Source organism: Elephantulus edwardii, unplaced genomic scaffold (genome assembly GCF_000299155.1).
Source record: "Elephantulus edwardii isolate Elephantulus edwardi_28Jun2011 unplaced genomic scaffold, EleEdw1.0 scaffold00013, whole genome shotgun sequence".
In the NCBI taxonomy this organism is placed as follows: domain Eukaryota; kingdom Metazoa; phylum Chordata; class Mammalia; order Macroscelidea; family Macroscelididae; genus Elephantulus; species Elephantulus edwardii.
Window position 1 is genome coordinate 26,479,404 of NW_006399763.1, and position 10,388 is coordinate 26,489,791.

At 39.3% G+C, this 10,388-nt stretch overlaps 1 protein-coding gene across 3 annotated transcripts in view; it reads left to right on the forward strand.

Moving 5' to 3' along the window:
* The first annotated feature begins 8,949 nt into the window (after positions 1-8,949).
* The window catches only part of EPHA7 (EPH receptor A7), a 281,251-nt gene continuing 279,812 nt past the window's right edge, over positions 8,950-10,388 (forward strand). For 2 of the 3 annotated variants that reach the window (XM_006881208.1, XM_006881210.1), the window contains exon 1: positions 8,950-9,300. In XM_006881208.1, the coding sequence (XP_006881270.1) occupies positions 9,204-9,300 (97 nt within the window). In that variant the 5' untranslated portion in view covers positions 8,950-9,203. The remainder of the gene's footprint in view (positions 9,301-10,388) is intronic. The other variant, XM_006881209.1, reaches the window with a different exon arrangement.

A 10,388-nucleotide genomic window follows, 5' to 3' on the forward strand; every position in this document is an offset into this window, starting at 1 on the left:
TTGTGAGAATCATCCAATAGGAACCGATTGGAGTCTTGTGATACGTCTGCCCAAAAAGAAACTTTATATGTTATAAATAATTGCCCATTTTTTTCCACAAAGAGTAATTGTGCATGTAAAGACAAAGTATATTATAAGTACTTCCTTTTTTGACAGAGTACATAATTCCTTTTATTCTGTAAAAGGAGGAACTTCCTATGGCTTTAAAGTTGCATAACTAGGATCACCTGTCATACGTTTTCCCCTCCATAACATATTTTGCTACTAAATAATTTGATACATAGAATATTTATTGTTCGGGACTATTCTTAGACCTCCTTGAGACTATCCAGGTAATTTTTTACAGAATTTTATTTTTAGTACTAACAGTGACAGAAAAAGACTTGTAGGAAGTGTGGTCTTGAAAATGCTCTTCACTGGATAATTCTGGAATCTGCAAAGGAGCCTTAAAAACTTTGTGCCATTAAATTCCAGGAGCTCTGGTTACTTAGTTGACACTACTAACACAAAAGTGGACAATTTGCATTCACTAGCTGGGCTGCTTTATGGGAGAATGCTGAGCAATCTCCTCCTATGTGATTTAAATCCTCTGAAAACCCACTGACATGTCAGTTCTTAGTCAATTCTGAAACAAGGTCAATGAGAGAGAGAAGAAAGAGGGAGAGAGTAGAGAGATAGAGAAATACACAAACACACACACACAGCCTGCCTGGTTCTATTTATGGACAAGACTTTAAAGTAAGGAAGCTGGTAGTAGCGTAAAGAATATATAAAATCTATTTGGAAGATCAAAATTATTCAAATGTATAATAAAACTAAGAGAAGAGTCAGTGAGAGCAAAGGGTTGAGAAAGTGCTTTTCTTTTTTAACAAAATTTTAATTTTATACTGGTTTGTCTACAAAGTTCATATACATTGTTTTTCGCACTGGATCTTTCTCATTTCCTTTAAACACCTCTCTCTCCACCCATCAAATTGTGTGATCTTGTGATTATCCTCTTGCCAAGAGTTATTTTCTGTAAGATCATCCACATCTTGGTTGTACTTTTGCTACCACTAACATAATGAAGGAATAAGTCCAAACTGTCTTGAAAACTTTGGTTACAGTAAGACTCCAGGAATTGATAGAGTGTCTTTTGAAATATTTCAACAAATAGTTGTAGCCCTGAAAATGCCCACACAGCCATGACAAAAAAAAATTTGGAAAGCAAATAACTCTCCAGTCAATAAGAGGAGATTCATATTCATGTCTATTTTTTAAAAAGAGATGATCTAACAAAATTTAGAAGTGATTAAACAGTAGCATTAATATCATGTTTTTGTTGTTAAGTTCCATCGAGTGGTAGGCGATTCATAGCCACGTTATGAATGAAAGTCCTCAACACTTGCATGACTTTCATCCTCTCTCCAGGTTCATAGGGTTTCCAGAGGCAAGCTATTATGGAAGTGGATGCCACTCCTTCTTCTAAGCTTGTTTTAATATGGGAGCTTCACCAAAAAATTGTCCTGCAGGTGTGGCCAGACATTTCAGTATTTTACCATTCTGGCATGCCCAAATGCTGGCAAACTCTGGGCCAGAGACCTCCAATTAATCTGGAAAGTCTGCTCTGCTGACACCCTCTTGGGGCATAAAGAAAGCCACAAGTTCCCAGAGTGTTCCATGCTTGCCTCTCTTAAATATGTAAGAGGCCACATCCAGCTGACACTGAGGCAAAACTTGTCACGAGACAAATTCATGCTGGATTCAGAAGAAGGGTTATCATTGCCTTTTTGGATAAGGCAAGGGATATCATTGCAGATGTCAGATATACCTTGACTAAAAGCAAAAAATAACAGAAAAATTGTTACTTGTGTTTTATTGACTCTGCAAAGGCATTCAACAGGATAAGTAATAACAAATTATGGATAACATTGAAAAAAATGGGAATTTCAGAAAAATTAATTATGTTTATGCTTAACTTGCACATAGACCAAGAAGCAGTTGTTAGTTTATGTACAGGAGAAGTATGCATCAGGGTTAGATCTTTTAGCAAAATCTATTCAATCAGTATAGTGAACACATAATGTGAGAAGCGGAACTATATGAAGAATGTGGCATCAGGACTGGAAGGAGGTTCACCAACAACCTAAGTTATACAGTCAACAACTTTGCTTGGTGAAAGTGAAGAGGACTTGAAGCATTTACTGAACAAGATCAAAGACTACAGAAGTTAGAATATGGAAAACAAAAATCCTGTCTATAGGGCCAATAGGCAAAATCTTGGTAAATGTACGAAAGATTGAAATTTTCAATTATTTCATTTTACTTGGATCTGCAGTCAACATCCACAGAAATATCATTAAGAATGAAATGATGTACATAGCATTGGGCAAATCTCTAAAGGATCTCAATAAGAAATTAAAGTGCAGAGACGTCATTTTAAAGACTGTGTATCAGACTTAAGCCGCGGTATCTTCATATGTTTCATGTGCTTCTGAAGTTTTCACAATTCATTATTGTTATTGTTAGGTGCCTTCCTATTGAGTACTATACTTAGGAACCTATGAGCAACTGATCTGAACTCTGTCCTACCCTGTACCATCCTCATAATTTCTGACACACTTTAGTCTATTGTTGCTGTCATTGTGTCAATCCATGTCCTTGAACTTCTAACCCTCTTTTGTTGACCCTTCAACTTCCCTAGCATGATGTCCCTTTCCAAGGAATGACCTCTCCTAGCAATATGCTCAAAGTGTGTGAGATGAAGCTATGCCATTCTTTCCTCCAAGGAGCACTCTGACTGCACTTTTCCCAAGTCTTAACTTCCTCCCCCCCCAATCCAATCAATACTCTTCTCCAACATTACAATTAAAAGGCATTGGTGCTTCTGTTACTCTTATTTACTGTTCAGCTGTTAGACACATAACAGTGATGGGAAAGATCATGGCCTGAATCAGTCACACCATAGTTTTTAATCTGACATCATTGCTCCTCAGTAATATGGAGAGGTCCTTGACAACTGATTTGCCCAGAGCAATACATTTCCTGATGGCTGGTAACAAGGGTGTTGATTGTGGATCTTTGTAGGATGAAATAGTTGACAATTTCTTTATACCATCAATCACAAACTTGCTTATTGGGTCGATGGTGAGGTCCAAAGTGCATAGGGAAGATAAAATAATTTATATTTTTGAATTGTGATATTGGCAGAGATATATAGGCATGAAATTTAAAAAAGAAACAAAAATTAAAAGTATTATTTGCCTTGGAGTTCATTCCATCTCAAGGTAACTTTGTATGTCTCTCTAGAACCACACCCTATAGATTTCTCAATGGCTGATTTTTCAGAAGTACATTATTTGGTGCCTCTGGGTGGAATTTAACCATCAAACAACTTAAGCAGTTAACCTTTTCACTCCCGAGTGACACCAAACTAATATTTTAAAATTTTCTTCTGTCAAGATAGTTCACAATTGTAGTAATCCATTAGGGAGCTCTGATGCCGTCCTTATAAAGAGCTGTGTTGCTAGACCTCAAGCACTTGATTTTAATCTGCCAGAGGCTTCTGGGGAGATCTATGACTGATATCCTCCTGTGCAATTTATGATCATTGAAAACCCTCTGGAGGGTAAGCTCTGAGTCAGCTCCAATAAGATCGTGCATAACAACAACTGCAATCTTTATGGACACACAGAACCACATCTTTCTCCCTTTGAGCATGGCTGGTGGGTTTGAATCTTCAGATTAACTGCAGAGCATTAAACCACTGAGCACAGAGTTCTTCCTTATTTTACTGTGAACGTCATTGGTCAGGATACCCAGAGGCGGTCCTGGTGCCCCCTGGTGGTCGTTGAATCATGACAGAAGTCCTTGGATCAAAAGTTGAAACTTGGAAGATGAGGGAACATGTAGAACAGATTTGCACAGTTTAAATTCCTCTCAGGGCCAGAATTTTGTGACAAAATGAAATGTAGGTAATAGAAAAAATCTCGGGTTAAAGACAATTTGAAAAATACACATATATTCTTCTTGAGGGTTAAACATACCACATTTCATGTAAATGATGAAGTAGCATGTCATTTCTGTATTTAGCAGTTCTTTTTACTCGTAAATTAGCCAAATAGCAAAACAAAGTGTTACCCAATTTAACGTTTCTGAATATTTTTAAATGGTTAGAAAATGATATTATGTGATAACTTTGTGATATTTGATTGAGCTCTGTTAAGAATTAGGAGTCGCCAAAAAAAAAAAAAGAATTAGATATAATACATTTTATTTGTGAAACTTTTAAATCAGTGCAATAATTACAGCTAAAAATTTTTGATTAAATTTCTCTCTCAATCTGAATTAAGTAAGCAATATTTAAAGGCACAAAATAAGTCTTAAGCTATGACTTGATTACTGACTTTGAATTACATCTGAAGCTTAGAATAAGCAAAATTGTTACTGTGTGGAATTCTGAGCTTATTTCATGTACAAGGAGCTCAGGTGTCACAGTAGATCAGAAAGGTCAGCAGCCCAGATTCACCAGCAACTCCAGGGGAGAAACAGGTGTAGTTTTCTTGCCTAAAAATTTACAGTCTTTGAAAATCAGTAACAGTAACTATGAGTTAACATTTAATTGTTGGCTGTAGGCTTAGGTTTGTCCTTTTTAGTATTTTATTGTTTTAATAAAACAATGCATATTTTTATATTAAACTACCAATAAATATTTTCTATGCATGACATAAATTACGCTGCTGTATGATGGACCTCTCATGGAGTTGCACTGCTAACCAAAAGGTGGGTCTCCTCTGCACTTGGCAACTCCGCAGAATAAAAGATACACAATCTCCTCTATGCAATATACAGCCTCCAAAATCTCACAGGAGAATTAGCTCTGAGTTACTCCAGATTTAAGGCAATCAGATTTTCTTTTAAATGAGAAATCCATCAGATGTTTTCCTTCCAATAGCAAAGATAGTTTTGTTTTTTGAGTGAAATCACAGCTTCAGGGTTCTTCCTGGTTTGTTCACAGTACACTACACAGACATTAGGACTGATCTGGATTTATAAAATTTAGTCACACCAGAATGAGAAAATTAAGAGGTGATGTTATCAAAATCAAACTCATTGTTGTTGAGTAATAACAATTTACAGTTGATCCTACAGTGAGTTTCCTAAACTATAAATCATACAAGAGGAGATTGGACATCTTTTTTCCCTCTGCAGAGCAAGTGGCAGATTTTTGTTGTTTGGGGGTTAGCGTAAAAAAAAAATCCCTAAGGACTTGGTCACTGTCTCCTCCTTGGGATTAAGGGCAGTGTTTGTGATATACAGCAACCAAATCTCTGACACTGTAGGAAACAATGGCCCAGGCTGCATAGTGGTGACTGATCATGCTGCTACTTGGAATGTATATTGTATTCTACTGAGCTGGCAATAACCCAAGTCCTGGCATTAGCCATCTGAAAGGGCTCTCCTCTTTTTACTCTCCCATTTCAGGGCTTCTTTCTACCTGCAATGTTATTCCTATTTGGTTAGCATTCCATTGACTCAAATTTTAAAGATTCAGTCTGTTCTGGTTTCACTGCACTGGCCATTGAAGTCCTGATTTTCTGTAATGCTTGATATACAGTGTTTCTTTTCTGTATATAATCAGTTTCCTCTGCAAAGTACCTTTTCTAATTTAGTTTAAATAATCCTATTTTTGGTGGTGAACTTGTATTTTCATACTTAGAGGTGGTGAATACATTTACACACCAAGTGCACAAGTAGTATCTTCAGAAACAGTACTTTGTTTCATTTTTGTTGTTTCAATGATCTCATTTGAAAGCCTGGGATTTTTAATATAGTGAAATTTCCAATTGTTCTACTCTCTACATTGTTCTTTCACCCTCCACTTAAAAAAAGAAAAAAGAAAGAGGAAGGGACATTTATTTTAAATTTATGAAGCTTATTCTTTGAAATAACTACAACTTACTCTAAGAACCTATTTCTCTCTTAAAATTAGAATCCATTTCCCAGAGGCAAATACTGAGATATATATAAGTATTGTATCAAGTTACGAGAGAATGATGACTATACCTTCAGTGATAATGTGTTTTGAATTTATACGTTTCTTTCATATACATAAAGTTTTGTATTACCAACAGTAATTAGGTAACATAATAGACATGTATAAAAAGTCTGCATAACGTCTATATTTGATGATATGTTTACATCTTTGGGTTATTCATGATAGATGTTTAAAGTGGGGAAAACGGATGGAAATATGAAATTACTTTAAAATTTCTTTTCTCATTGATTTAGCTAAATGAAACCAGGTTATTTATCAAGTACACTACACACTGAATACATTTTAAACTTGAGAATATTCGCCCATATATGTTGATTTTATATATTGTATTGCTCAGAAAAATGAGATTTCTAATTCATTACAACACACACATATACGTATACTTTTCTCAATAAGTAAAAGTCACAGATGTGAAGCTAAAACAATCAGGTTTTAAGTACTGTGAAGAAGTTGCTATTTTAAAATATTAGAGCTATGTGCAATGAGGGTTTTTTTTTTCATTTGAGTGGTTTCATATGTAGTCTTATATGTTTTGTCATTAGCCAATTACAGTTGAATTACAACTTATATGTTAATATGGATTCCAAATAATACTGTTCACTGGGGATTTTCTTGTTCACTATGCAATTTACTTTTACTTATATCCTATAAACATCAATGTACAGAGATACTATAAAAGAAAGAAGATTGGTAAACTTAAAAATGAGAATAACTATGGGGCTTTGCAGGCCTGGCACATGTGCATTTAACGTGAAATCCTTTTTTCTCTAAAAGTAAAAGGGAAGCTATGCATGCCCCTGAGTCTGATTGAAGGTGGAGACAAAATAAGGGACTCCCCAAACCACCTACACTCACCAGAGGAATGAAAGATGTTAGTTCTTTGGTTTCTTGGTTGTAATGGAAAGCTATTTGTATTCTGATCACTGAGTACTAGTCATTCAACAGATGAAAGGAATATTTCCATCTTTTAAGGCTACCTTGGTGTCATCTTAAGAAGTAAGGATGAGACTCCAGGGAAAGTGTTGAAATCCTGCAGTTTCTTTTAACTATTAGATGTTGTTTAATACTTATGAGTTTTGTTTTTAAATTAATAGTTTCAAGTGCTCTCTGTGTGTGAATTTTGAATTATAATTCTAGTGTTTTAGCTTACAACTTTTAAGTTTAAAGTATGTTTGTGTATCTATAGTTTCAAATCTCCATAACAAATGTGCATCACTTTTAAAAAAACATCTCTTTCCAAAGTTAATCTATTAAGCAATTACATTTTCTATGCATCTTTTACAGAGCACTTAGGATGCTTTTAGATATAATTTCTAAAATATTTAATAGGCATAATGGCTAGGGATATGTGACATTTAAGAAATAAAACTATGGAACCAAAGAGAGCTTAGAAGAGAAGGAAATTTCATTTTCTCTTTTCTGTGTAATCTTTTATTAGGCAAATAAAAACGATAGGGAAAATGTATCATGAAATGAAACAACAAAATTCTGGGGATTACTATGAGAGGTATTTACTTGAATCAACTCAATCTACTTTATATTTCCAAAAGTAAGAAAGGAGAAAAAAAAAAACGCATGAAAATTTGGAGACATAAACCAGACCAAACTTTGTCTACCATAAATAAAGACAAACCATAAGCGACTGAAGACTTCATTTTCAAGAATGAAATGCAGGCTAGAGAAGAAAAGGAAGTTCATCTTTAAAACGTGATCAAGTTACATTACGTGACCTCTTAAATTGATGATTTGGTAATTAAGGTTTTAAAGTTCTTTCTCTTTTTATATTGCCCATCTCTTGGATTATATAGTGTTCGAAACTGCCTAATGGTAAACAGACTTCTCTGAGTAGTCATCTTTGCGGCTTGAGTTGGTTGAATTCACTGGAGATACTGGCCAATCTTTTATTCTTGGGTTTTATTTGAAATATAAATTACTGAATGGTTCCTGAGTTACTAAAGAGTAGTAAATACGTAAGAATTAAGAAGGCCTTGCTTTATTACTTTAACACGTAGCAGCATAATGAAATAATTTATGCAGAGAAATAGGAAACGATTTAGTTCAGGCTATCCTAGGAAAAGCAAAGAATAAAAAACGTTAAAAAAAGAGAAAAAGGTTTATTTGAGGGTTGTCGTTTAATGTTTCGCTTCAGTTAACAAACTATTGAGAAATGCAAAGGCAGGAGTGAGGGGGTACTTAAAACAAAAGACTTTCTTTCCCCACTACCTTTCCCCGTTTCTTCCGCCAAAGCTTGTTGCAAACTCTTGGAAACATTGTTTAAGCAAAATATATTTGACTACTTTTATTCTTTCATAGTGTGAACTGACTCTCGCTAACAGAAAAAGAAACGTAGAAATCATTTAAGAAAGAACAAAATTACTCGACCCGCGAAGGATGTGAGCAACAATAAAAAAGTAAAAAAAAAAAAACAAACCAAAAAAACAAAACAGCAGCACTTTACTTAAAGGCACAGCTCTTTTCACTGCCCAGGCTTTCGGCGCTTGGTAGCTGAAAGACGGCTTGCATCGCCTAAAGAGACCGCGAGGAGTACAGCCATACGCAGGAGTGTAAGTTATTCTCGGATTTGTTCTGCACCAGGAAAGCTATGGTTGCTAAAAGCAGAGCGCCCACAGCAGCACGCACATAGCCTGCCACGCTCATCTCCTTCTCGGAGCATCCAAGCGCTAGCTGAGAGCTCAGAACCTGGAGGGAATCCTGGACTGGCAACCTGACTCCGCTCGGCGCGGATTGGCCAGCGCTCCAGACCACACCCCCGAGGCCGAGGCGGCCTCTCCACCGGGATACGCCCCCTAGCCCTGGGAATCGCTGCCTAGCAGGCCGGCTGCGCCTGCCACTCAGCTGGAGTGGCGGAGGCTCAAGGCACGTAGCCCCGCCCCCTCTTCCTAATTGATATTATTGGAGTGTGGAGCAAGCGGCCGGTCTGCAGTCGGAGACTTGCAGGCAGCAAACACGGTGCGAACGAACCTGAGGGGGGTGGGAAATAAAAAAGCTAAACGTGGAGCAGCCAGCCGGGGACCGAGAAGGCATAATAGATGCGAGGAGCGCAATAAAAAAACCAAAACAAAACAGCCCACTTCGGAGCAAACAGCATTTAAAAAAGCTACGACTCAAGATAACTGAAACCTAAAATAAAACCTGCTCATGCACCATGGTTTTTCAAACTCGGCACCCTTCATGGATTATTTTATGCTACATCTGGCTTCTCCGCTTTGCACACACGGGGGAGGCACAGGCTGCGAAGGAAGGTAAGGTGACAGAAAAGCAAAGTTTGTTCTGACTTATTTATTTAGCTGTCTACCTGAACGAGCCGGCTCGTCAGCGGGGTTATCGGCCGCGCCTCCGGCGCCAGGCGACCCTCCCCCGGCGGCTCCCCGCCCCCTCAGCGCTCGGTCTTCTCCAGCCCGGCTGGCGGGCGGCGGGCGGCCCGTGGGGCTGCTCGGGGTCGCCTGCAGCCGCGCGCCCGGGGCCGTCCTCCAACGGAGCGGGGTTTCTCCTGTGTGCAGTTCGGTGGGAGCGAGCGGCCGGGGAAGGCAGGGGAGAAAGGACGGCCGGCAAGCCAGTTCTCTAGGACCCCAGACGGGTCAGATCACCCCTCTCCCACTCTCCTCCTCTGCTGTCTCCTCCTCAGGGTGCTCGCCTCTGCTGGGGAAAGCTGCGGCCGGAGTTGGGTTTTAGAGTGGGGAGTGCAGCCTTTGGTGTCCAGCGAGCGCTTTAGAGAGTGGCGGGCGAGCGGAGCCTTCCTTGAAGGATCGAGACTTGTGTGATCTCTGAACGCTCGGGTTACTAATGAAGTCCTCACTGCGTCGGAGGTGGCGGCTCGGGCCTGCGGTTGGCGCTCGGCCGCCAGCGCGGAACAATAACGCCGCGGAGGTGAAGCGGGACGGGCGGCGCGCGCCCCACGGGCCGGGGACGTCTCCATTCAGAGGGCTCGGAGCGCGGGTCCCGACGGCCGCAGGGGCACTGACAGCCCGGCAGGCTCCGGCCGCCCGCGGCACAGAGGGCTGGGGCTATACAATATGTAGTGAGATGACGCTTGGGTGACCTAGAGTCCTGAACCATTTAGCCCCAACGAGGCATATGAGGCGACCTATTGGTCAAAGCACGCGAAAGACCCGGACCCCGAGGGCTAGTGCTGGTTGAGGGGAGAGGGTTCCATTTGCTCAGCCAGATTACGACTGTGTGTGGTTATTTATTTATTTTGCTTCTCCTTTGAACCATTGACAGGAGGTATAATACCTTTCAGTGCCTGTAGTTGGAGCCGGGGAAAAATAAATCCTGTCAGTGGAAATGTCTTGCTTCGGAGCAGTGTCACAATTCCGGCCATCCCAGCCTA